The sequence below is a fragment of the Poecilia reticulata genome, chromosome 22 (genome assembly GCF_904066995.2).
Source record: "Poecilia reticulata chromosome 22, P_reticulata-male-v2, whole genome shotgun sequence".
In the NCBI taxonomy this organism is placed as follows: domain Eukaryota; kingdom Metazoa; phylum Chordata; class Actinopteri; order Cyprinodontiformes; family Poeciliidae; genus Poecilia; species Poecilia reticulata.
This window is the reverse complement of record NC_088851.1, coordinates 22,186,460-22,213,302: the sequence shown is the minus strand read 5'-3', so window position 1 is coordinate 22,213,302 and position 26,843 is coordinate 22,186,460. Positions and strand designations below refer to the sequence as shown.

Sequence of the window (26,843 nt, the reverse complement as noted above, 5' to 3'; positions counted from 1 at the left end):
ATGTGACCCTTCAGAATAAGAGATTTATCTCACACTTGACCTTTTTAGCTGCTGACAAAATAAAGCTGTTTTATGCAGATTTTTAAACAAATAAAATAACATGAAATACAACACTTATGGTGTCTGTAATTATCACTTTATATTTTTAACGGTTTTAAGACCTTTTTATTCTCTATTTATTCTATTTATGTCCTATTTATCTATTTTATAGCCATTTGTATGAAAAGGCTTACATTTAGTGAAGATTATGTTAACCTGGGTTACACGCGCCTCCTTTCACTCAAACTGAACACAGGCTGACCTGTATGGATATTTACATCAACCTACTGTGAGGAATTATGATCCTTTGGAGTACTTTAGGTAAGAGTTTAAAACTCGCCGCGTTAGCTCTGGCTGCGCAGCTCAATGTGAACCGCAGGAATAACTTGTAGCAAATTCAGAGGTGCGTTGTGGAGCGGTGAGAAGGATTTATCTTTGTGAACGAACAATTATATGCAGCGTTTACATCTTAACACGCTGCCCAGCATGTGACTCTTTGTCTGTCTTTCCTGTAAAGTTTATGTTGACCGGAGAGTTTGTGGATAACGAGCAGCGCTAACCTCATCATGCAGGTTCAGTAAGGAGCTTTCGCGCTCTCCTCGGAGTCACGCATCACGCTGATTTTATATTATTTTATTATTATTTTTTATTATTATTTTTCCGGTTACACGATGCATCAAACTATATTGCATCAAACTATATCGCGTATTAACTCTTATACATCGAATACCTATCAAAATTGCTTCTCAAATTGATTTGAAAGATCCACATTCCCATAATACTGGGACACCCATAACACCTAGATATTAAATACTTAGAGCTGAAATAAATTTAATCAGTGACATATAGTGAAAAGTTTGAAAGTGACAGGGTAACCACATTGTCTAATCAGTTTTTAACATTTTTTTCCATATTACCCCACATAAAAAAGGACTAGGGCCTACATACTACTCTTCAGAATTCAGCTTAATGTTGCTGCAATGTTGTTTTTCTGTCTGGTATTTTGCATAGATTAAGCTAAAGAACAAATTGTTTCTGTGTTATCCTAGTAGTGACGTGTCTGAAGATTCTTTCAGTTTAGGTTTTTACGCCTTGATGACTGAAAGTTCAGGGTTAAATTCTTCTGAAAATACTCAGAGAGTCCATAGAAAAAAAACTTCAGAAACTCTGGACTAACGGATTATAGAAAAGCATAACAGCAGGGAAGTAAAATACTAATAAATAACTATTGACAATTTATGAAAATTAAGAAAGTCCACTAAAAATCCAAAAGTCTGACTATAATCTCAAAATTCTGAGAAAAAAATAGTTTTTCAGTGACCCCAATCTTTTTATGTTGAAAGTAGTTCAGTGCAGGATAAAAGGAAAAATATCAGATATTCACCGAGACGTTTCGGAGATTCTGTAAACAACTGCAAGTGTTATTTGCACTTTACACTCGGACACTTAAAATGTTGACCTGCTAAATTTATCTCCCATGCTGCTGCATTGTTCATGCTTCATCTATTTTGTGCACTCCTATTGATATACATTTCATTTTTCTACTTCTTGGTTTTATATATTTGTAAATATTTTTCCTATTTATAACAATTGATCTTGTAGCTAGTTTTTATATTTTATACTTTATATTTGGATGTAACTGGGGCCGTGACTCTCAATTTCGTTCCACCTCATGTAACACGTGATGTGAATGACAATAAAGTCTCTTGAATCTTGAATCTTCTGCAGTGAACGCTAGGGGGCAGTGATGTTCAGCATGTAGGTTAACTTTACAAGCAAATGAAAGAAATTTGCCCAAGCAGGACACCGTAGGTAGGAATTAGAAAAGACGAAAACATGGCGGCCGTGGTGGTCAGAAGGTTGTCAGGTGTGTTTTTAATGTTTTTGTGCTTGTTGTTTCTGTGTGTGTTGAATTTGTCGATTTTATGTTGTTAGTGTTATTTTAGGAAACCTTTCGTGGTCTGACTCGGTTAACTTCCGGTGGTTACTAAAGTGGGGAAAATCTGCTTTTTCCTCCCCGTTGTTTTATCATGTTTCCGTTTTTATACCAGGGTTGCTGAGACCTATATCCCGCTTTGTCGGAACCAGTTCTCCTCCGATCCGTCAGCTGTCCGGGTTCATCCGGGCTCAGCATCTCTTCGGAACAGCTACGGCCGCTGTCTGCGCTCCCGTCCGGGCTACTGCGGCTCTGACGCCCCGCTATCCCCTCCTGCAGCGGTAACCGTCTATTTATTACCATTTTATACGCGGTGTTTGTATTTCACGATAGTTTTATTCATTTTTTATTACCAAAATCGAGAAATGCGTGTAAAAAAAAGGGATCACAACCGAAGGTTGACGAAGACTGACGACGTTACGTCTGAAAGTCGGAGCTCGTTAATCCATATGTAACACCCACCTGCTAGCAAAGTCATCAGCTTTTTAGCTCATAAAGTTGTGATTTTATGGAGATTTACAGAGAAAAGGAGGATTTACAACCTCCTAGTTGTAAATCTGACCAACCAGGACCCTTACAGAGGGATGTAAACCTCAATATCGAGAACATTCTGCATTTTATTCCTCACAACTGCAATGACAAGAGATAAAGTGTCAGCAGTCCAATTTCTCAACGGCTGACAATAGTTCATAGTGATTTATCGGTGCCTGCGACAGACTGGCGACCTGTCCAGGGTGTATCCTGACTCTTGCCCAGAACGTTAGCTGGAGATGGGCACCAGCAACCCTCATGACCCCACTAAGGGACAAAAGTGTTAGAAAGTGGATGGATGGATGGATGGATTTATTGGTGCCCATTTCCTCAATTTTAGGAGATTGGTGATTGCCGATTTTTCCAATGAAGCCGATCTTATCCACCGATCTTATCTAGCTAGGCAAATGTGTAAGAATCAATCACTGTCCTCTTCTGCTCTCCAGTGAGAGGTTTGACTGACAGACTGGCCCATCAAGTTATGTCTGCACGTTTACAATTAACAATAGTGACCCAACCCAAGTCAACAACTTTCTTGTTATATTGAGCAACATTTCAGACAAAAATAATTGGTATCGGACAAAATTGTAATCGGCGAGCGGCCAGAAAACTGCAATCGTAGCACCCCTAGTTGTTGCATAAGCAGCAGTGAATGGAAGCAGCATAAAGTCTCACTTTTCTCCACATAATCGAACAACAACCAGTCACGTTTCTCACAATCATGTAACCCAAAAACATTAAAGATACACATGTTGGATGGAATGAGTAAAAATACTGACATGATATTTTTATTTGGTTCAGAAGGAGGGCAAAATCATAATTGAACTGAGAAAAACAGTGTGAGGAACTGGTGTTTATTTAATCTGCTGACAGAGCAACAAATTCTCACCTGACAAACATGATGCATCTGGTTGTTTACTTCCTGCTCAATCTATCTGTGGTAGTTGGGACAAAAACTGTTTTGTCTTCAATTGTCAAGTTTCAGTTGTTCTCTTAAATCTATCTTAAATCTTATATTTACAATAGACACTTTTTTGGAAAAATCATGCTATTTACTTCCACTGATCTACATCCCATATTTCCCAGAAAAAACTTCAACATTTTTGTCAAAGTCACAAATTTGCAAGAAAACAAGTAAAGTTTTTGTATGATTAAAGGCATAAATTTACAGTATTATGAAGTGACAAATTTAAAGATTGAAAAGTTACATATTTGCATCAAAATGTGACATCTGGATATTTTCCCAAGTTTTTAAATTTTGGTTCCTTTCTATTTTACTTAACGTTTCTGTATGCTGGTTCAGGGTTTCAGCTCTGGTTCCCAGCCTGACCTGGCAACCCTGCAGAAACCTGACGTATTTCAGCTTAAAGAAAGGAAAGAGGAAATCAGTAAGCGCGGTGACCGACCGGTTTATGCGGCTGCACTGTGGCCTTTGGATCAGGCGGAAGGTGTGCCTTTTTTTTATTACCTGTCAGAATTTCTGGTTTCTGCTTAAATTGCATTTAACAAAGAGTTCTTGCCCTCTGACCAGGCTGGGTACAAGAAGAAGCTGTGGAAGAAGCTGCCCGCCAGACGAAAGCGCTTGAGGGAAATCGTTTTCTGTAACAAGACTCAGTGCAAACTCCTGGACAAAATGACATCTTCTTACTGGAAAAGGAGAAACTGGTTCCTTAATGATCCGTATCAGAAGTACCACGACCGGGTCAACCTCTGAATAAAGTAATGCTCTAATCCTAAACACAATGTAATTATATCAAACATCCATATTGTTGTCATAAAATAAAACTTAAAGTCAAAACATCTCATACTTGTTCTTTGAAGAAAACTGGACAGAAACCATCAAATGTGTTGTCTTTATTTTTTATTATTGTGTATGAAGTTGTTTGGAGTCATAAATCAACAGTTATGAATTATGTCATCACACCTTTGCTTTTTATTTTGAGTTGACATCAATTAGTTACTAAAGAAATGCTTCATTCTGGCCTGCCAGAAAAATTGAAGGACTGGATTGGATTTACAGTCATGAATAAATCAGGACACCCTGTTAAAGCTTGTGTTTGCAAACGTTTAATTTTGGGGCATTTAGGTATTAATCAGATTTATCAATATAGAAAAATATTAAAAGAAAAGGCGCTGGTAAGTTTAGTAGGGAAGAGGTCTCATATGGATGCAAGCGATTGGTTGAGTTAAGTCTAAAGTTTATTGATCCTAATGATCTACTAATGATTAATTCATAAACTGTCATTTTTGTAAAGACCTTAGTTTTCTCTTTCATTAAGAGCATAGTGGTCCATAACATAAAAGGCTTTTTTTTTTTAATTATACGCAGTTTGTCATGGAGTTCGGCTGTATAAGCGCCCCTTTTACGTAAGGAGCTCGTTGATTGTTTATATTTAAAAACGACCGCATAAAATACTTTCTTTATCCCACACCGGACTCTTGTTAGGACAGTTTTTCTTTCCCATTTTGCTTTGGCCGCCATCTTTTAACGGCTCCGCTTAAGGACGACCAGCGCCGCCCTGTTCTAGGTGACGACCAAACTACAACACTAAAAGAAAGTCTAATCGGACTTTTTTCAAGATGCTAAAATAAGTCTTCAAAAACCTCTCAGAATCTACATGTGCTGCTACTCTTTATATTAAAAGCAATATTTCTCCTTTTGTACTTTCTGTATCGTTTTCAACGCGTTCTGTAACTGTTGAAGTTAGTGACATCTCACTGTTAGCATATCTCCGCTAGCTAAGTAGCTAGCTTTTTGTGGCTATCATAAGTAGATGCACATTTATTGGCTGGGCGACGTCCGTACATTTCTGTCACGATACTAGTCTTAAATGCCATTCATAACAGTCATAAATTTGAGTTTTTTAAACCAGCTGAAACCCTGTATTTGGATGCAAGAAGAGAGGACATTTTTGACGTGAACCAAATGTCCGGTTCAAACTAATTAAATTCATCATGGAAAATTTAAAGTAGGGCCATTTTAAACTTAAAAATGGCCCAAACATACCGGAAAATTCACAACAAACTGACTGAAAACGAAGGAATTTAATGTAATAAAGCAGATCTGGGTCTCATTGAGATCCTGGGGGAATTTTTTCCCTGTGTTTATTATGTAAAACAATGTACTTTTTCTTCTTTTAGAGCAAAAAAAAAAAGAAAAAAAATTTCTCGGGGTGTCCTCATTTTTTCAAAATGACTAAATGTCTGAGGAAGCAGATTTTCTGTAGTACAACCCAAATGCGTTATATTTTATGTGTCTACAGAGAAACTAAACCAGAGTGGCTTCACATAAAATCATCAAATGTTCATAAAAATTAATATCATGCAGAAAGCTTGAGCGTTAAATTTAATGTATGGAAATCATCTCCAACAGTAACACTGACTGCACTGACACATGATTAGAAACATCCTGCTTCTTTTCCACAATTTAATCCACTGAAAGAACAGTTTAATGTGCATAATAAGTATATCTACAATATCAGAGTGAATGATGTAAACAGAACAGTTGTACCTGAGAGGCTTCTGGGGTTTTTTCTTCTTTTACTTTTACCACCGTAAAAGAGACAGATGCAACCATGTAAGATTACTGCACACCAACACAGTGAAAATCAGGTTTGGGCTCAGTGAATAAACTACAAAAAAGCGGCTCAGGTCACCAGGAGGAACAACCAGAGTGTGCAGAGCTGCTCAGTCAACAGCAATAAGTGACTTCAAACATAAAATTTCCTGTCATTTAGCAGTTTTCAGCCTTAAAGGTGACCTATTATGCTTCCTTCAACAAGTTAGGATAGATCTATGGGGGACGCAAAACATGTATCATGTAATCATTCTGAAAATATGAGATTTTAGTTGGGTTCTACTGGAGTTGCCAGGTAACAGGGCTGGGCTTGGCTGGGGTTGCTAGGTAACAGGGCCAGGCTTGGCTGGGGTTGCTTGGTAACAGCGCGACGCAAATGTGACTTAAAAGTGGGGAGGTTTTTCAAACGGCTCCTTTTCCAGACACCAAAAAATATTAAGTTAATGCCAAAAAAATGGCAGAGTGTTTTCTTATTCTTTTAAGAAGCAGTGGAGACCTAAATGGAAGTATAAAAACGTGCAAAATGTGAATCTTTCATAATAAGTCACCTTTAAATTTCTAAATCTTTTAAGAAATATTCAGTCTTTAGAAACCAAAGTGATTGTAGTGAAGCACAGTCGGAGGAAATCAATCTCTTAAAAATAATAGTTAATAAGAAAACTGAGCCACAGCTTTGTCTGAGGGCAGTGATGTATATTATTGACATAGTGCAAATAATTTGGGGTTTCTGTTTCTTTAAGGCCCACAGAGAGAGAAAGAGGTAAACGTCTGATAAGTGGACGATGAAAGCATGGATTATTTTGTGAATCACAATAAATAAAACAAAACAAAATCAGTGTTTTGTTTGAGTCCTCGGCTTGAGTTTCATTCCTTCTCCATGGTGATGATTTCCTCTAAAGTACATTCATAAACACTAAGACCAATGACGAGGAACACACATGCAACCACCTCTGATATATAAAAACAACCAAAAGCATGAGATAAAGTACGCAAACTGTACATAAATACATATTTAAATGCAAAGTGTCTGTCAGCATGGAGCGACCAAACCTCGTTCCTCTTAACATCATGAGCCACTGGGGTTTATATATATATATTTCTATATATTTATGCTGTGAATTAGGGGTCTTCGTAGGTCACTTTGGTAAAACGGCGTTCCAAAGCAGGGCTGCTTCAGTCGTGGAGCTTCTGGCCATTCTGTATTTTTACTCGTTGCAGCGAAGGCAGCTGGAGGAGACGGCTTCACATGGCTTCATTGTTTGAAGAAAGAGCACTCCTGGATCTTGTGAGAGGCCTCAGGACTCTAAGAGGAGGCTGGAAGCACAGAGGCAGACGGAGTGTGATCAGACCGGGTCAAGCTGCCGCCGCCATTTTGGATCATGAAGCTCAGAAAAAAGGCTCATTTTATTGTTTTAATGTGTAAAAACAAGTAGGAGACTAAACTAATGCAAACTGTTTCTGTTGAAAATAGAAATCTTTGAAGTCAGTTAAAGCTTTTGGATCAAAAGGTGTTCAAAGTAGGGTTCGGGGGCCATTTGTGGCCCTTGGATTGATTCTTGTAGCCCCCGACTACAAATCAAGAATAAATTATGACAAAACTTAAACTTTTACATCAAAATCTACTTATAAAAATGTGAGATGTGACACAAATGAAAATCTTTTCCAGGCCTTCTGGTTTCCTTCTTTTGTCATGGTAACATCTACTCGTTGTACACCTTGTCTGCTTTTTATTGCTCTATTAAAACTTGGCTACATGTTGAAAGTGTTTTCAAATGAAGGCTGACCTAAATCACAGAGAAGAGAAAATATTTTTTCAGTTTTCTTCAATCAGTCAATTTGCTTTTCATACGACGAGGAAAACACTCAAAAACATTTGAAGTTTTTGATCTACAAGCCTATCCCTACAAAAATAAATAAATGAACAAATACATTTAAAAATTGATCATTTGTTTACTTAAAATAGTCCATGCTTATATTATGGTTGAATAGGTTAAAAAAAATTATTACATTTTCTGAGATTTCAGTTTTTAAAAATAATACTTCTTTTCAGATGACTACTTTTGGACAAAATGTTTAGGACTTTAAAGGCAGTGCTTTCCAATAACAAAGTAAAAATCGAATAATATATATATATTTACAATTCAGACTCTTGTCTTGCGGTAGATCATAATTTTGAAAACAACATGGCAGTAATAATCTAAATCAAATAAAATACTATTTCTGCGTTTTTCTTCTTTAATTCTAATGATTTATAATGTTGAAATTGTCCTTAAAAACAGAAAAATTAAAGTAACATTATCCACATGTTTATGTAACCATTGGGAATGTTCTCTTTCATTTTTCTTTAATGTTTCTATAAATGTAAATTTGTTTTAAAGAGATCATATTTGGATTATATCACAAATAAACAACAGCCTCCATGTTAAATAAATGTCACTCCACTCCACAAAGCATGAGGTTTATATAATTTAGCTGGATAAAACACGGCAGCAGGCACTTCACGTCAGAAATCTACTGCAATTTTCTATGAGAAAGCGGGGAAAACTGTATGGAACAAAACAATATTTTCCTCAGTACATTTTACTTTAATGGGGTAAAAGTTTCACGTTACCAAGAAGCATTTTATGACCAGAAACAGCAAATAGCTCTCTTCACCACAAACTTCTGAATAAGGCAATTGGAGCCATAATCCGGAGCCAGGATTAGCATAATTTCATCATAATCCAGATACAACCAGGTTTGCCTTACAAGGTCTCTGATAGAAGAGTCAAAAGAAAACATTTCAAAAATCCAATAACCTGGAATCAGCAGATACGATGTTTTACACCCAACCTTTTTCAAAAGCTCACCGCACAAGACTCCACTGCTGAAGAAAAACCATTAAAAGCTGGTTTTAAGTCCGATGCAGAACATTTAGAAAAGCCAAACACGTCAAATAGGCTAAGCTAAATAAGATAATTTGTTTCATGTAGCTTTTCTGGCTCTAAATAAGCTGGACAAAAAGCAAAAATGGCTCTCTAGGTCGTAAAGCTTTGATCTAAAGGGCCACATTAACAGCTAAGGCGGGCCACATTTGGCCCCTGAGCCTTGAGTTTCACACATCACCAGGCGGTGAGAGCATCCCAGTAAAATCCTGTTGAATTAGAAAACTAAACTGGGGAGGATTTTCAGCGAACTGACTGAGAAAGACGTTGACTTGTTAAATACTTGTTTCCCCCTCCACATTTCCAAACATCAGCGATGGCTGATGCCTTTAAATTAATGTAAATGCCTACGAGGTTAGTGAGTTACTGCAGAGACTCTCTGATCAGCCGCACTCAGCAGACCGACGTCTGGACTGAGAGGATCGCTTAAAAATGCAGCTGCAGAAGTTAGTGTGTTAGAGTACGACAGCGTATCAGGGCCGTGGAAAAAGACAGGAGCAAATTTCCACCAAAACACTCTGAAATATTTAGATTAATCCCTGAAATATTCTAAAAAAAAAAACTTGGAATTTTTCTGAGCTTGAAAAATAAAATAAAAACAAAATAACTTAGAGATGTTGTAGGAAAAAAACTTGAAAAATCAAAAATTTGCTAGAAGAAAATTCAGAAATGTTTTAGAAAAAAAGTGGAAATTTCTGCAATTGAAAATTTTACAGAAAAACTGTAAGAAATTTTAGATTAATCTCAGAAAATTTCTACAAAAACTTGGAAATTTTGGAGTTTGAAAAATCAAAGATTTGCTAGAAAAAAACAAAAAAATGTCCAAACAAGAAATATCTGAGTGTGAAAAGTTGAAATTTGGTAGAAAAAAACTACCAAATTTGGAGATCAATCTCTGAAATTTTCTAGAAAAAATTTGAAAATTCTGAGTTTGAAAAGTTAAAAAAATTTCTGGAAAAAAACAATACATTTTGAGATAAATCTCAGAAATTTTCTATGAAAAAAGCGTAGAAACTTTTGAACTTGAAAAGTTGAAAATTGGTCTGAAAAAATCTGAAATTTTGAGACTAATCTTAGAAATTTTCTAAATAAAAACTTTCTGAATTTCAAAAGTTACACTTTTTGTGACTTTGGAAATGTTTTGAGTTTTAAAAGTTGAGACTTTTCAACTTTGGAGCAAAGGTTCAACTTTTCAAACAGAAATTTCCACGTTTTCTCTTGAAAATTTCAGAGATAAATCTAAAAATTTCCATTGTTCTTGAAATTTTTGTCAAAATCACTGAGGTTTTTTTTGTGTTTCAACTTTTGAAACTCAGAAATTTTAAATTTTTTTCTTGAAAATCTCAACATTTCTGTGATTTTGGGCGTAAATGTGCTCCTCGGTCTGTTTTTCCACCTGGACCGACCCCGACCCGGTGTCGTCGTCGTTCCCATCTGGGTTTGCCGTCAGGCAGCAGCCGCGCTCACCAGGCTGCGTACCTCCGGAGCTCTCCTCTTGCTCATCCTGAGCTGCGGGGAGCTCGACGTGGCCTGCACCTCCTTCCCCGGCCCTTCCTCAGTCTGCTCCTGAGCTGCAGGACTGGCGGGCGGAGCGGGAGCGGAGAGCGGGCCGGACTGGGTCAGAGCCAGAAACTCTGCAGAGTCCAAATGCTCCAAGCCCAGAACCTCATACTCATTCATGTCAACATCTGCACCGTGGAAAAACAGACGTTGGGGGAAGTTTGACGAACAGATGAAAGTCGGGTTTGGATCGAGTTACAGCCACTGAACGGGTTTCTGTGTTTGGTGGAGATTTAAAAGCTCAGATAATAAATAAACAAACTGCTGGAAGAAACTATAATGAGACAGAGAGCAATTTGTTAGAGCACAAACGAACTGTTATTACACTGCAAAACACACAATTCTGCCAAGTACTTAAGTCTAGTTTCCAGTGCAAATATCTTCGTAAACTAGAAATGAGGTAAAACAAATTTATAAGTAACTTTTCATTAAGTTAGTTTTGTCTTATTTCTGGTGTACTAAGATATTTATACTCAAAACTAGACAAAAAAAACCTGGTAATATTTCAGTTTTTGCAGTGTATTCAGTATTGTTTTGTTCCTCCATTTTATCAAATGTAGTGATTTCCTAAAAAGACCTCATTCACTTCAACTTCTGCAAACTCTTTCAGTTTATTGCTGCTCTGAGTTTGTTTCTTTCAGCATATTAATGTTTTTGAGTCTTTATACTCCAGTTAATGATTAATCGATTACTAAATTAGTTGATGATTATTTTAATAATCGATTTATCACAATTATTTTAGCAAGAATAAAGAGAGGTGGACGATATGGACTTTTGCAGAACACAGAGTTGGGCAGTAACTACTTATATTTACTCAATCGCGTTTACTTGAGTAACTTTTTTGAAAATTGTTTACTTTCAAGAGTATTTTTACTACGTTGCACTTTGAGTAATCTATTAGTAATCTATAAAGTATTTCTACTCTTGAGTAAAATTTATGGATTTTCTACCCACTGAATGAAAAACAAACATGTCTGGTGAATTTTTTTAACCAAAAATTCACCAGACACACATCTGCAGTTCTTGTTAAAGTTTTGTAAGTTTTTATCATGTTTTTCTTTTCCAAAGTAACTGGTTTGGAAAAATTTTTTTTGGCCTTATTTTGTTATTTTTTGTTGCTTATGTGAATTATTGTAATTTTTGTGCTCAAAATACCAAAATTTCCACTTAACTTTACATTTTTGTTGGTCTGATTATGTAATTTTTTAATATTAAATGATTAATAATTTGGTCAGTTATTCAGTACTTTTTACCACGTACTTTTTTACTTTTGAGTAAAACATGTTGAAGTACTGCTACTTTTGCTTGACTACATTTTCTGGCCCTCTGTCCACCTCTGGTAGTACTATTGTGATAACGATTTAAACTTATTACTTTTTGCAGGACAGTGACTGCATGGTAAAGCATTCATAGCTCCTTTATGAGTCGATTTAATTAAAGTTTCTGGTTAAAAGTGACGAGTTGTGAATACCGAAGCAGAGCAGTGCGGTGCTTTAAACCAGCTTGTGATCCTGTAAAAGCAGCAGAGGGTTCAGACTCTCACCCTTGTAGCTCTCTGACTTGCTGCGGATGATGGGTCTGGTTCGGTGCTGAGCTGCGGCGGGCTGGGCGGCGCTGGGTCCTGTCTGGTCTGGGTCAGACTGGTAGGACGACAGATCCTGCATGCTGAAACTCCGTAATCTGTCCGACAGAACGCCTTGACCCTAAATCAGAGACATCAGGCTTTCTGCTTAACTCCAGTAGATATGAATGCATAACTGTTTAATGGCTTTATGTTTAAATATGTAAATTAAATCAGGAAGGTCAGAAATCGACAGAAGCTGAGAGCAGATGTTTACATTTTCCTGATGGTTTTTCGATGTAACGAGTTAATTTTAAAATGGTTGGTGTGTGTGTTAAATAGGGTTTAACACACACACACACACACACACACACACACACATCAATAATCTTCTAATTACAAACTTTGTTTTAACTCGTCATCTTAATAAAACAGATAGAAATTAACTGAAAACAGGAAATTAATTCTGTCTTGAGGAAACCATAAGGAAATACTCTTGAAATAACAAATGAATCTCGAGAAATCAAACCTAATCTCAAAAAACTAATTTCGTTTTCTTGAGAAAAACTTATCTCAAGATATTTCCCGTTTTATTAAATTAACGAGTAAAATTCCCATTTTTGCGAGATAACGAGTTAATTTCTAACCGTTTTCTTAAGATAATGAGTTACAACAAAGTTTGTTTTTACAAGATGAAATTAACTCTTTATCTCGAGAAAGTGAAAAATTTACTTATCTCGGGAAACCCATCTGGAAAAATATATGCGGAAAATGTCCACTTTCAGCTTCCGTAGTAAACACTGAAAACATACAAAAATCTTTCCAAGTATTTTCTAATGCCAATATGTCAGTACACCTAAAATAAGACTAAACTAACTGACAAGTAACTTTTTAGCAAGAGATAGGAGTTTGCTGTAAATTTTTAAAAAATCCTTAATATCGATAAGAAGAATTAGATCCACTTCCAGATTAATTCACTTCGAACAAGAAATTTTTTCATGCTACAAGTGAAATAATCAGTTTAATCAGTTTGAGGGATTATTTACTTGAAATAAGCTTCTATAATTTGCTAATAATTTTCTTGTTAGTTTTTGTTTTATTTCAAGTGAACTAAGATATTTGCACTAGAACCTGGATTAAAACAACTTGGTAACATTTTGTGTTTTTGCAGTGTATTTCTACCCTTCAGCTAATGTTATCTATGTCTATAATGTGCGTTACCTTTGCAGCAGCCATAACTGCAGCTGTGGCTGCAACATTCAGTCCTTTCCTCCCAAAATGCACCAGTGTGTCGTAGCTTTTGTCTTTTGCTTGGCAGATGTACTCATCGATGTCCTTAAAATAACAAAAATGTAAAAAATAAAAATCACACTTGCAGATTTTCCCTCGTTATCACATCACAGCTTCCTTCATCACTCAGCTAGCTGGTGCCATTTCTGATCCTGAGAAAAACAATTTATCTGTTTCCTGAGGTACCTTGAGGGGAAAAAAAGCGCAGCAGAAGTGGAAAAGCAGCGTGACATTTCCTCTCACTCCATCAGCAAACACATTTTAACGGCTAAAGTGGGAAAGAAACTTGGCATAAAGGCGCTTTTGTTCTTAGTCACTTAACCTTCCAGCCTGCAGGCTGAAAATCTGTGAACTTTAGAGGACACAGCAGTAAACAAAGCAAGATAGAGGAAAGGGGCTTCACCTTTTCTTTTGAGGAAAGCGTGGGATGGACGAACTTCCTGTACAGCACACTGGAGCCCTTGGTGTACGGCGACAGGAGCCACACAACGAAGGCTATCTTCAGCTCGTAGTAGAAAGGAAGCCTGGAAGGACAGAAACCGTGTTCAGTCAAAAACTGCTTCCCTCTCAGCGTTTAAACTTTATTATTTCAGCTAAATACTGTTAAAACCAGAAGTTTGTAAACAAAAGATAAACATTTATTCCTATTTTTTACTGCTTTTTCAAAATCAAATGTTTACATACACTTTTTTTTTTACAGCTGAAAGACCTGGTTTTATTGGGGACATTTTCAGGATTGTAATAGTTTTGGGTTTTTCATTATAGTTCGTCTAATTTAGTTAGTTTTAATTAGTTATTGTTAAACATTCTTTATTTTTCTTAGTTTTATATACTTTGGTTAATTTTTAGGTGCAGAATTCAAAAAGGTCAAAGTATTTGTATTGTATAAATATTGTATTTTGTTGAATACTCAACAAAATTATTGTTAAAAACCAAATGATCCTGCTGTTTTCTCCCAACTTTTACTGTCGCCATTTTGCCGACTGACACAAATGCCACTAGGAGTACAGAGTCCCGACAGCTCATGTAAACGGCTTATGTAGGGAAAAACTTCAAATTTTCCCCACCATTTTCTTAGCCTTTCAAACTGTTTAATAACCTTTCAAACTGTTTAATTCGAAAGGCTAATATTAAATAAAAAATAAATATTAAATAGTTCCAGTTAGTTATAATTTTTCTCCATTAATTACAGTTTATGATTATTAAACATTTTGCCGTAGTTAGTAAATTTTTTCTCGGTTTCAGTTATCTATTTGAAAAACCTGTTCCCGTCCTCGCCAGTGGGGGCGCTGTACCGAAAACCACTGAACGAAACGACACGGAAACCTCAGAAGAAGACATGAGTGCAACTTCCTTCTTCACTAAATGTCAATAAAAATGGAGTGGCATCAGATTTTAGCGGTTGAAGGATTTATCTTTTGTTTTTGGTAGAAGAAACCGAGCCATTTCTCCCACTGGGTTTGTTTTGGTTATATTTACCCAGAATGCCTTGCGCTGCAGTCCGACTTTCTGCTTTGTCATTCACATATGTATTCGAACGGTGTTAGAGTTCACTTTACGTGGACAGACCTGGGATTTTAGCCAGACTAGTTATCTTTTTTGGTCTGTATCTGCATTCACATCTACTCAAACAAACCGGACTTTCTCGACAAACGAGCTGCGGTTCGACTAAACTAGCTAAAAAGAGCTAGCATGAATGCACCTAAAGATGCTTTCACACCATATAGTCTGATCTTGGAGATATTAATGACACCTCTCTCTCATTATTATGGCATTTAGCAAATATAAATAATGTTTGTAATTCTAACAGACCAAAAAAGAGAAGTTTGATCTGATTTAACTTCAGACAGTACGAGAAATAAACTGCGTATCTTTGTGAGCCACTTACCAACAAAGAAACATATCTGTAAACACCTCCACTGTAGTAAAAAGGGCAAATATTATCCAGTACATCATCCATTTCACCTGAAAAATCAAACGAAAGTATATTCAGTCACACAGAGCAGCTGTGTACAAACCAGATTTAGTTATTTCTGAAACCGTACTTACATATTCTCTCACATCTTTTGTCTTCACAGCCTTATAAGACGAGTAAGCAGGATATAGAGTACCAAAAACAAGTCTAAAAGACAGAAATGGTTCAAATGAATCCTAAAAATGCAGTTCAAAGATGAATGAATCATATAAAATCAGGACTTAAAACAGATTACAATATAGTGAAATATCGTTTACTGTTCCACAGCGGGGAAGGTTTAACATGTCAACCTTTAAAAAGGCATAAACCATGATCAATAACTGAATCAATTTGTCCACCAGTGTTAGGAAATTTGTTATATCTGGGGCTGAAATGATTAATCGTGATTAGTCGGAATAATTGTCAACTAAATTAGTAATTGATTAATTGCTAACTGATGAATGTAATAAGGGCATTTGTTGGGGGGAAAAAAGCAAAATAACTGAGTCAAAAATGTCCAAAAATATGTACATTTTACATTTAAAATAAAGAAAAAAACAATTTGTCTGTAAATATGTTCAACTCAGACCTCCTCAGGTTTTAGCTTCACCTGGTTCAGATTATGTCAAATAAAATCTATTAAGCACTCTCAATCAGTTAAAAAAAAAAAAAAATCAACAGATCAATCCTACTCACTCAAGCAGAAAGGACTGAGGTTATGTTAGAAGTATTTTTTAGCTGCAGATGCATCTTTAGTTTTAAATTATCACATGTATGCTAAAAGAATTTTATTTTATAAGCATAAACCCTTACTTTTCTTATTTAAAAACAGAATTAAATTATATGTTGGTTTGCATATTTTAATGTAGTTATAATATTTTATAAAAATGCTAAATGAAAATAAAAAATATGCAGATTTTTTTTCAGATTAATCGATTGATTGTTACAATAAATGAATACTAAAATAATCGTTAGTTGCAGTCCTTATTATATCTCCTCGGCTTCTTGCTGAGTCAAACAACAGATTGTGTACAACAGCTCTTTAAATATAGCCAATCCAAATGAAGCAGAGACACATTTCCCCATGACAGATTTGGCTTTACAAGCTGCCCAGCAGGCAAAAGATAAAATTAGATTTTTTCTTTAAATTCCTCTGGATTTGCAGCAGCCCGCCATGCAGGGTTGTGTTTTGGTGACACAGACCAGGACGAGATCAGGTTACTGACCCACATCACGTTACAACCCTGCAGCCTGCCTGGTCAACGGAGATCAACAGAACAAGGAGAGTCAGAATATCAGCTCTTCTGATTAACAGCCGGAGCTGAGGAGCTCCAGCTTGTAACAGGATCTTATATTCTAAATTTAATTTCTGGACTGTTGGAGGCTTGGTGACCCAGCTGTTTGTATCCTCCTCACACGTCACTGTCATCACGATAACTGCAGTTATTGAAGAAAAATATTACCATGAATTCACGGGAAGGATGCAAACAATTAATCAACTTATAGCCAATTGTTGGTTAATGGTTTATTAGTTTAAAATTAGTTCTAATTGATTAATAATGTCGATTTGTTACTGTTTTATGATTTCAACAATGCTGCTAATGTTTGTTGTTTATTGTAAAGTGAGCTGCTCGAGCTTCCATTCGTCGTTATTCTACATAATAATTTGTTCTTAATAACGCACCTTGTTAAATAAAGGTTTAAAATATTAATAAAATAAAAATTTAAGTCCGCTAAGACCTTCTTTTAGTGTTGTAGTTTAGCTGCCATCCAGCAGAGGGCGCTGCTGGTCATTCTTAAGCAGAGCCGACCGTCGATACAGAAACAAAGATGGCGGCGGGGCCTTAGCAGAACGCTAAAGAGAAACGGCCCAAAAAGAGATCAGTTTGGGATTCGAAATGGACTTTATGCGGTTCTGTTTCGAACACTTCATGAGCCTCCTAAGTTATCTATTCAGCCACGTAAGAGGTTCCTGTTTCTTTATTTAGGTTTAATAATGTGAGAAAACCACCGTTTTCTATTTTGTTTTTTTAATTCGGGATATTATGAAAATCTTAGCCTTTTGGGTAACTGAAAGATGGTTGGCCTTTGACCATCTTTCAGTCACCAAACTCAGGACCAAACTCAGGTTTGTACGAAAATGACCGCTTATCAATCAAGTGTTTGTCAATCTATAAGATCAATCAACTTGAGATTAACTCAAAGCTGCACAATGTAACTTTTACTACTTTTTTTTTTTTTACATATTTGTTACAAAGTGATGTATAACATGAGACAATCTGTGAGAGAAGCTACTGAAGAAACATACCGTGTCATCATTCAGAACTGGGAGGAGCTTCTTAGCGCTGTCAATCAACTCATGTACTTGCTACTTAATGTGCTAATGGTAGAGAAACAACTTACCAATATGGGAATACTGTCTATCCGCTGACATCGGTGACCATGCTAACTAGCCTTAGCATTCACAGCAGGCTAACGGAGAGCAATGGGAAAGTGGGAGGGGCCGGGACGTTCTAAGGCCCGCCTCCTGGCTCTGATTGGTTGTTTTGTAGTTAGCATTGAGAGAAGGCGGAGGAGCTTGATTATCTGTGTCATACCATACTGTTATGACATGGAGACGGTTCAAACAAATACGTTTTTATAAAAGTTAGGTCCTGCAGCTTTAATCAATAACTTGCATCCCTGCTGCCCAGACATTTTCAAGTGTTGCAATGTAACCCGAGAAGGTTGAGCCATCCTCTTTGTACCGCTTCCAATCTGGGACACAAACACCGAAGGACCGCTCCTGTTGTTCAGAATCACTAGTGACCTTTAGGCTCCTGTCACCTCCGGACGGTCTGACTCATCCCCAGCAGTGTAATGTGTAACTCAGCTGCTCCGTCATGTTTGTAAAAATCTGCCTGATAAACACAAAGAGCTGTTGGCTGCTGAGCGCTGCCTCAGAAATAGAACAGGTCTGCAGGCCTGGCTCAGCTTCCTGCTCTGGGTCCAAACTGCAGTCCTGCTCAAAACACCCTGTTCAGTGAAAAATTAATAGCCCGTCACCTGATCCGCTGTCGCGTTTGATTCTGATTAAATTAGGCTGTTGGGAGGAGATTGCGGGGGCTTGCGGGAGCCGCTGCACCGTTACGGAGAGGCTCAGATCCGCTCCAACCCGTTTCTGTTTCTTTCCTATAGCGCTGAAGGCACAGACGGAGAGAAATGGAGGAAAAAATAGAAAACGAATAAAACGACTTACACCACAAGTCTAGAGATGATCCAGGAGACCATTGCGCTGGGAAGGCGACAGGACGCGCTGTCTGCGGGGAGGAGTTTCCTCCAGATGACAGGCGCGTCCACAGGCGGCGGCGTCTGGACGCACACAGGCTGCAACGTGATGCATGCAGGACGGGGCTGCAGCTCCATAGATGGCACTGTTGCATTGCAGCGATGCACAGCGAGGATTCATGGTTACGACGGAGTACTGGGGCCACGCTTAGAAAATAAAAATAGTAACGAGAATAAAGTCACATTGTTATGAATTCATTCTCATCTGACTTTATTCTCGTATTATTTCGAACATATTCTCGTAATATTTCAACTTTATTCTCGTAATATTACTTTTTCCTAATTTTATTGCGATTTTATTCTAGTATTATTTCGACTTTACATTCTTATTTCTACAATATTTTCATAATTTGATCACATTTTTCTCAATAAGATTTTATTCTCATATTTCGACTTTAATTTCGTCGCATTTCATCTTTGTCGTAATATTTTTTACCTCTTGTATTATTTGACTATTTTCTTCATATTTTACGATTTTATTCTCATATTATTTCTACCTTATTTTTGTATTATTTCTGCTTTATTCTCTTTTTTCTACTTTATTCTCATGACTGACTCATGACCTCATATTGTTTCGACCTTATTCTTGTATTTTTATTTTATTTTCTGAGTGTAACCCTAATATTTGGTCGTACTGGTTAAATGAGTTATACATATAATAATAAATATTGAAGAATAAATCAACTGTGAATCTACAGACCAGTCATGTTTTTCAGTGTCGTTTACTTCAGTCTCAGAGGATACAGAGATACCTGTATCAAAAAGCAGAGGATACATTCATCTGGCCTAGAAACTATGAACAGATTCATTGTTAGAGTTGCAGTATCACGGCTTAGTCCAGACTGTAATCCAAAGTAAAGGCCGAGGTTCAGTTTCAGGACAACAAAAGCTCAAGTGGAGGACAGTAGCAGGCGGAAACCCAACACTTCTGTTCATTTCAAAAGCTGAATAAATGTTTGGAACATGCTGAACCCAAGGCGCATCACATCTAACAAAATCATTATGTAGTCTTATAAAGTCACAACTAACAATTATTTTAGTTATCGATTAATCTATTCTGATGATTAATCGGATAATGAAAAAAATCGTCGCATACTGTAGATTTTTAATTTAAGTCGTTTTATGCAATATTAGAGAAAAACTGACACAGTAACAACAATAACACGGAAATAAATACCGGATATTAATATCGGCCCAGTTTGGACTGATACTGATACGTTAGAACATCACCAAAATAATCCAATATTAATGCCGATATGTCGTGTATCTGACCTGAGTGGGACCAACACAGAGAGCAGAAAAGCTGACATTTTTCTTAAAAGTTTATTAGTTTTTTTTGTTTTCGTCCATCCACATAGAAAAATTATACACTCAATATTTAACGATACACATGTTCTGCAGTAACCAGTAGCTCTACTTCCTTTGCATTTTGGAGAAAAACTACAGCGACTCAAAGTCAAACGATGAACAAGCTGACGCTTATTGCAAAACATGAGTACACTGCAAAAACACAAAATGTTACCAAGTATTTTTGGTCTAGTTTCTGGTGCAAATATCTAGAATTTAGAACTAACAAGTAGCTTTTCAGTTAAATATAAGAGCTTGTTTTAAGTAAATAGTTCTTTAATATTGATGTAAAATTACTAGTTCCACTAGCAGATTATTTCACAACATGAAAAAATGTTGTTATAAGTGAAATAATCTGCTGGTGGAACTGGAACTTTTTCATCAATTAAGAAACTATTCACTTTAGAAATTTATACTAAAATTAGAGCAAAAATACTTGGTGAAATGTTGTGTTTTTGCAGTGAGGATGTTCTTTATACAGAGCGAAAACAAAAAATCTTAAGTTTTTTTGGTCTCATTATTATTAGACTTGAAATCAGACAAAAACTAACTTTCAAGTAACTTTTCAGCAAGATGTAGGAGCTTGTTTTAAGTAAATAATTCCTTAATATTTATGAGAAAGTACTAGTTCCACAGGCAGATTATTTCACTTATAAAAATAAATTTTTTTCCATGTTTTAAGTGAAATCTGCCAGTGGAACTTTGTACTTTTTCAGCAATATTAAGGAATTATTTTCTTAAAAGAAGCTCCTACATCTTGCTGAAAAGTTACTTGTAAGTTAGTTTTGTCTGATTACAAGCATACCAAGAAATTTGTACTAAAATTAGAGCAAAAATTCTTGGTAGGATTTTGTGTTTTTGCAGTGAGGATGTTTTTTATACAAAGCAGAAACAAAAAATCTTAGTTTTTCTAGTGTAGTTTTTAGTACGGTTAAAATAAGTAACTTTTCAGCAAGATATAGATTATTTTAAGTACATAATTACTTATTTATGATTAAGTTCTAGTTCCAAAGGCAGATTATTTCAATTATAACATGAAAAAGTTTTTTGTTATAGGTGAAATAATCTGCCCGTCAAACTAGCCATTTTTAATCAATATTAAGGAATTATTTTCTGAAAATAAGATGAAAACATTCATTCTTATTTCAGTGTTTGCACTATAAACTAGAGCAAAAGAAACTTGGTAAGATTTTGTGTTTTTGCAGTGTAGAAATAGTATTTTAATGTTCATAACACTTATGAGCACGAAAAGAACAATAGATATATTCAAATGAAACAAATGAAAGCGCTGCCCATCACTTCTAGTGTTTCAGATATCGTAGGCGGATTAATTCCTGGTAAACTGAGCAAAAAGTTTCCTAAAAGATTAAAAACTTCCTCCCCAGCTGGTCAGTTTGGGTCATAAATACTGACGTAGGAGAGCGAGAATAACCACTGTAGGCACAGAAGGCTGATCATACTTACATTATATACACCCCCATAAACCTTCTGATTGACTTTGGAGAATAAAGACGTAGCTAGAGTCACTGCAGATAACAGAAAATATCACCTTTTTAATCAGGCTGGATTCAAATAAACGACCATTGAAGCACAATGTTAACCCAGGTGACAATGAAGCGGAGGATGCTCAGCACTGGAGAAATGTGCAAAGTGACTCTAACCGCGGCGGTGAACTCTAGCTCCTCAGAGCCGCCAGTCTGGACTGCATGGCTTCGATGTCTTCCTCCGACTCTTCGTCCGAAGCAGCAGCTGAGGCTCCCGGAGGCTGCAGGTCCGGAAGCGGCTCCGTCACTTTGCTTGGAGCTTTACCAAGAGCCCCTAAAGGACCGGAGCAGAACCAGAGCAGAACCAGACATGTTCAACTTCACTGGGTAACGTTGGGTTGTTTTAATAAATATTAAGAAATTAAAACCTGGAGAGTGGAAGGGCCAGGATAAACGATATAAATAAATTACAAAAATAAAATAATGAGAATAAAGTCAAATTATTATCAGAATAAAGTTGTAATAATATAATATTACAAGAAGAAAATCTTAATACCAGAAAAAAGTTGCAAAAGTACAAGACTAGTCATATAATGACTTTATTCCTATTAAAGTCAATATTATTAATATGAATAATATTAACATTACTCATTATTACCAATAAAATATTAATATTTACATATATTTTACCAAAAATATTAATATTTAAATCATATTTTATTAATAACATTTTAATAATGAAATAATGTTTTCATCAATATTGAGAAATTATTTTCTTAAAACATAATTATTAAAGTCTTAATAATTAGGACTTTCTTCTCATATCAGAGAACAAATACATTGTTAGAAATTATATTTATTTATTCCACAAGAATAAAGTCTTAATGAGAATAAAGTCATAATATTTCCAGAATCATGTCGTAGTAATCCAAGAATAAAGTCAGAATCTTATTGGAATAAAACTGTAATATTACCAGAATAAAGTTGTAATACTATGATGCACATAAAAACGGATCACAGCTGAAAATGAGGATCATTGAGCGTTTTGTGAATCTATACTTCAGTTTTTACAAATAAGAAAACATTTAATCTGAATCTGATGTGTTTATTATGACCTTCTTCTCACAATTTCATTTTCTTATCCTTGCCCTAATACTCCATCATATTCCACAAAGCAGAAACGTGCGTTAATATGTTTTCTTTAAAATCCCCACCTGCTGTGATCTCAAAGAGAATCTTGTCAACTTCCTCCTCTGCCGCTTCCTCCATCTCCTCTCCGTCTTCCATGCTCTCAAACGTGTCCTCCAGCATTTCCTCAATTATTCCGGCCTAAAAGTTCAAGTCTACGATGAATTATATTTGCTTTAATGCTGGCAAATATTAATCTTAGATTGTAGCTCGTCTGACCTTCATCATCTCCTTTGAAAGCTCCATCATTGTGGCCTGGACCTCTGGGATTTTAACCAGGTTCTGCATGGCTTTCATGACCTCTGTGCTCTTCTGCAGCGCTCCAGCTACTCGAACCACAGCTGGAAAACAAGCAGACGTGTTAATTAGCCGACTGAGCGGAAGACAACGATCGAGGCCGCGCTCCGTCACTCACCCAGTTGATTCTTCATGCTGAGAAGCACCGAGTTCATCTGGGCTTTGGAGGCGTAAAGTTTTGTGATGGCCCGTTTCGACTGAATCATCTCCTTGGCGAGGACGACACAAACATCTTTCTGTCCCTTTTTGGCAGCATCTTTGATGGAGCGTTTAACTTTCTCCTCCTCTCTTTGAATATCTGGAAGAAACAGGCATGAAAGCAACAATCACCAGGAGCGATTTAAATCCCAGAAATACGCGACACTATTAGATCAATAAAATCAATTCAACAACTTCAGATTTAATTAAATACGTTCCGTTTAAATCTGAATTACAAAACAATGCAGTCAAATTAAGATTATAGTAGTAAAATGTTATCAGAGATGGTCTTTGACTTAGCAGAAATCTTCCTTCTGGGTTGTTACTTTTGACGTTTTCTTCAGTGAGAGCATCACTAAATATCAAATATGACTAAATCCAGTTACTGTTTGCAGATTAGTCATAAAAATACTTCTTTATGTGACTAGTATCATGAAGAAGCATATTTTACAACAGGTATGATTTTTGTAAGCAATATATGTATCTGCAGGGCTTTAAAGTTACAGTTGTCTTAAAAAGAAAAAGTCTGCAAAGAAGTTGTATACACTTTTATTGTTGTCATAATAAATACCCCATAAATATAGTAATAATATTTGAAGTGAAGCTGTAATTTCTAATTTAAAGTTTCTTCCTCTCAAATAAACCCACAGCTAAACATATAATCCTTAAACTAGTAGAAGAAAAAGCATTGTTACATTAAAAAATAATGAAAAAACATGGTGCGTACACTAATTTTTAATAAAACTATTAATATTTCACATAATTTGTGAAAGATATTCCAGTTACTGATTATATTGAAGCAACATTCCAAACTTTCTTAGGAGAGATTTCTGTAAAGTTACAATAAACTAGGTTTCCTTAACTAAAAAATATTTTCCCCCAGTTAATTTTATGAGCAGTATTTGACTCTACTACTTTATTATAATCAGGACTGAACTGTAATGCAAATAAGTAACGTAGAAACTGTCAATATAAGACATTTCTGGATGTGAAATGCATTTGTTTTACTTTCAATGTACTGTGTTGTAAATTGGTGCTACATAATAAACTAAAATGAATTTATTGAACAAATAGCAAGTATATTATTACCTTTATCCCGGCTAATATTAAGTTACTCTCCTTTGCTCTGTTTACAACATGAAAATCAGACTAATATTTGTGTATGTCAATAAATTTGAACAAGGTCCTCAAGCTTTTTAAACAAATAAAGCACTTTTACCGTCCACCATTTCGATACAATATTAACATCATGACGAATACAAATTATAGCTTTTGGACTTGTTTTGGCCACACAAGTTAAACTATATGCACTTTTATTTAATGCTTGTAAACTATATGCAGCTGCAGTTTTGATGTAATTTGTTGCTGTCTGATTATGTCCAGGGCTTACCTCGAATTTGTCTGTCAATCACTCTCATCTCCTTTCTGATTTTTTGAGACCACTCATTTATCTGGAACGACACATTGAAAAACACACTAAGATGTAACACCAATAAAACGTTGTAATATTTATGTACCGGTAAAACTGGCCTAATGTCAGAGCAGCTGAAACATCATCTGGGTTTGTTTACATTGATGGGGCTGACAACTGACAGCAGCTAGCATGTATGCTAATAAACATAACTTCCACAACATTGAATAAAAACACTCACAACCAACAACAACGGATTAATTTTTAACAGGACATAAGTCAGTTATTGGGTCAATAACAGTAGCAGTATTGGTATCAAGAGAAATATCAGTTAAACATGCGGTGGTTATACTGACAGCTAGCGTTAGCCAGTTAGCTAAAGACGCTCCAGCAATTGTCTAATTATGAGCTAAATTCAACCAGACAGTCCAGATATTCACCATAAAGTATTTACCAGTTCTTTGGGGGGTTTATCCGGTGTCCTGCCGAACAGCCCCATGTTGTGTGCTGGGTTTCAACCGAACTAACCTCTCTGACTGAAGCTAGCTAGCTGGGAGAGGTTGTTCTACGAGCACTTCCTGGTGTCTAACCCAGAGTCTCGAGGGCTGCGTTCCAACAGGAAAAAACCTTCCGTCCCTACGGTTCTCAGCCACTAGACAAGCCCCAGAGTGTTGACGTGCGACAGAAACTGAACGAGACACTTACGACAAGAAAGTTGTGTTTAAAAACAGAATCCAGCCCAGAAGTGCAACTTAATCAATCCTAGCGACTCTCATTGCATTTTCACCACCATAAGGATTTTGATTTATCGTTATCATTATAAACTTCAGTTATTGATATTAAATGAAAAATCGAAACAAAATTGACAGTATGATAAGAAATTTTATTTTTGCTATTTTCTCCGCTTTTTGTTCCACAAGAGCATCAAGTAAATTCGAAAAAGTGATTAAATGTGAGGTAAATCAAACGTTTTTAAGTAAGTGGTTTTTCAAGAACAATATTTCTGTCTGCTATGAATGCAGTGCAGTCACCATACTGCGAAATATTTAATACCAAAACCCTCAAACAAATGTATATGTAATAAAAAAAACATTGTGTATACACATATACAATGTTTTTTGTGTATCTTCACGTCTAATTACTATTCGATAATTATATTGACCTTGTCACAATAGATTGTTGCAAAATTATTGGCTTAGCTGTGTTTACAAAACTGATTAGATTAAATCATTGATCCCAAAGGGTATCAATAAAGTATTTTTAAAATAATATTTATTTAAATAATAAATAATTTTAAAATAATATTTAATATATTATTTATTAAACATGTAATTATTTAATAATTAAATAATATTTATTTAAATACTACATTTAATAATTATTAATTTATAAGTATCCATCCATTTTCTTGCACCCTTGTCCGTTAATGGGGTCAGGAGGGTTGCTGGTGCCCATCTCCAGCTGACGTTCCGGGCGAGGGGCGGGGTCACCCTGGACGGGTCGCCAGTCTGTCACAGGGCAACACAGAGACACACAGGACACACAACCATGCACACACACCTAGGGACAATTTGGAGAGACCAATTAACCTGACAGTTATGTTTTTGCACTGTGGGAGGAAACCGGAGTACCTGGAGAAAACCCACGCATGCACAGGGAGAACATGCAAACTCCATGCAGAAGGACCGGGCCGGGAATCGAGCCCAGAACCTTCTTGCTGCAAGGCAACAGCTCTACCAACTGCGCCACTGTGCAGCCCCTTATTTATAAGTAATGTTACTTAATATTATTAAAGTAATATTTCGTATTAAATTTAATAAGCAATGGTGTGTTTGTGTGTGTAAAGTGAATTCAATTCAAAAATATTTTGGGATCAATATTTCATTAATTCCTTTGGGATCAATAAAAACATTAAATCATTTTTATTTACTTTTGACTTTTAATTCACTACAAATACATTGATGTGTTTAAGTAATTATTATTTATTATAGTTATTATTATTATTAATTTAAATAAGCAGTGGTGTGTGAGTGTGTGTGCGTGCGTGTGTGTGTGTGTGCGTGTGTGTGTGTGTGTGTGTGTGCGTGCGTGTGTGTGTGTGTGCGTGTGTGTGTGTGTGTGTCCGCTCTGAGGCAGGTGAGTGAGGACAGAAACTCTCACCTGACATGATGAATTCAGAGCAAGCGTGATCGCAGCGTCACTGTCTCGCTTCAGTGACG

General features: G+C 36.1%; 3 protein-coding genes across 6 annotated transcripts; 1 reads left to right on the top strand and 2 right to left on the bottom strand.

Annotated features, from left to right (window-relative positions):
- The first annotated feature begins 1,754 nt into the window (after positions 1-1,754).
- Positions 1,755-4,306, top strand: mrpl35 (mitochondrial ribosomal protein L35). Its single transcript, XM_008400058.3, has 4 exons — positions 1,755-1,906; positions 2,091-2,256; positions 3,810-3,954; positions 4,038-4,306. The coding sequence occupies exons 1-4, from the start codon at positions 1,876-1,878 to the stop codon at positions 4,218-4,220; spliced, it is 525 nt and encodes a 174-aa protein (XP_008398280.2). The 5' UTR covers positions 1,755-1,875; the 3' UTR covers positions 4,221-4,306.
- A 44-nt stretch (positions 4,307-4,350) lies between these two features.
- reep1 (receptor accessory protein 1) lies at positions 4,351-18,754 on the bottom strand. Of its 3 annotated transcripts, none has more exons than XM_008400059.3 (8): positions 18,611-18,754; positions 15,468-15,540; positions 15,307-15,383; positions 13,822-13,942; positions 13,350-13,463; positions 12,111-12,270; positions 10,475-10,695; positions 4,351-7,397 (listed from the first exon to the last, which is right to left on the bottom strand). In XM_008400059.3, exons 1-8 carry the CDS (start codon positions 18,640-18,642, stop codon positions 7,326-7,328), a joined length of 870 nt encoding a protein of 289 aa, XP_008398281.3. In that variant the 5' UTR covers positions 18,643-18,754; the 3' UTR covers positions 4,351-7,325. The 3 variants fall into 3 exon arrangements, with proteins under 3 accessions (XP_008398281.3, XP_008398282.3, XP_017158084.2); XM_008400060.3 differs by having other exon boundaries at positions 10,487-10,695; positions 18,611-18,753; XM_017302595.2 differs by lacking the exon at positions 18,611-18,754 and adding an exon at positions 17,776-18,528.
- Positions 18,755-20,003: 1,249 nt separating this feature from the next.
- On the bottom strand, positions 20,004-25,237 carry chmp3 (charged multivesicular body protein 3). Of its 2 annotated transcripts, none has more exons than XM_008400062.2 (6): positions 25,079-25,237; positions 24,604-24,664; positions 23,134-23,313; positions 22,938-23,059; positions 22,745-22,859; positions 20,004-21,864 (listed from the first exon to the last, which is right to left on the bottom strand). In XM_008400062.2, exons 1-6 carry the CDS (start codon positions 25,121-25,123, stop codon positions 21,722-21,724), a joined length of 666 nt encoding a protein of 221 aa, XP_008398284.1. In that variant the 5' UTR covers positions 25,124-25,237; the 3' UTR covers positions 20,004-21,721. The 2 variants fall into 2 exon arrangements, with proteins under 2 accessions (XP_008398284.1, XP_008398285.1); XM_008400063.3 differs by having other exon boundaries at positions 25,065-25,219.
- Positions 25,238-26,843: the final 1,606 nt, after the last annotated feature.

What these genes read in the sequence shown, in the direction of transcription:
- reep1 (XM_008400059.3), bottom strand. Translation starts at nt 18,642, where the DNA reads ATGGTCTCCTGGATCATCTCTAGACTTGTGGT. An exon ending in ACAGATATGTTTCTTTGTTG is followed by an intron (nt 13,943 to 15,306) that starts GTAAGTGGCTCA and finishes CTGTCCTTCCAG; the next exon opens with GCTTCCTTTCTACTACGAGC. An exon ending in CTCCGGAGGTACGCAGCCTG is followed by an intron (nt 7,398 to 10,474) that starts GTGAGCGCGGCT and finishes CTGTGCTTCCAG; the next exon opens with CCTCCTCTTAGAGTCCTGAG.
- mrpl35 (XM_008400058.3), top strand. Translation starts at nt 1,876, where the DNA reads ATGGCGGCCGTGGTGGTCAGAAGGTTGTCAG. An exon ending in GGTGGTCAGAAGGTTGTCAG is followed by an intron (nt 1,907 to 2,090) that starts GTGTGTTTTTAA and finishes TTTTTATACCAG; the next exon opens with GGTTGCTGAGACCTATATCC. An exon ending in GCCTTTGGATCAGGCGGAAG is followed by an intron (nt 3,955 to 4,037) that starts GTGTGCCTTTTT and finishes CCCTCTGACCAG; the next exon opens with GCTGGGTACAAGAAGAAGCT.
- chmp3 (XM_008400062.2), bottom strand. Translation starts at nt 25,123, where the DNA reads ATGGGGCTGTTCGGCAGGACACCGGATAAACCCCCCAAAGAACTG. An exon ending in ATAAACCCCCCAAAGAACTG is followed by an intron (nt 24,665 to 25,078) that starts GTAAATACTTTA and finishes GTGTCGTTCCAG; the next exon opens with ATAAATGAGTGGTCTCAAAA. An exon ending in TCTCTTTGAGATCACAGCAG is followed by an intron (nt 21,865 to 22,744) that starts GTGGGGATTTTA and finishes CCGGTCCTTTAG; the next exon opens with GGGCTCTTGGTAAAGCTCCA.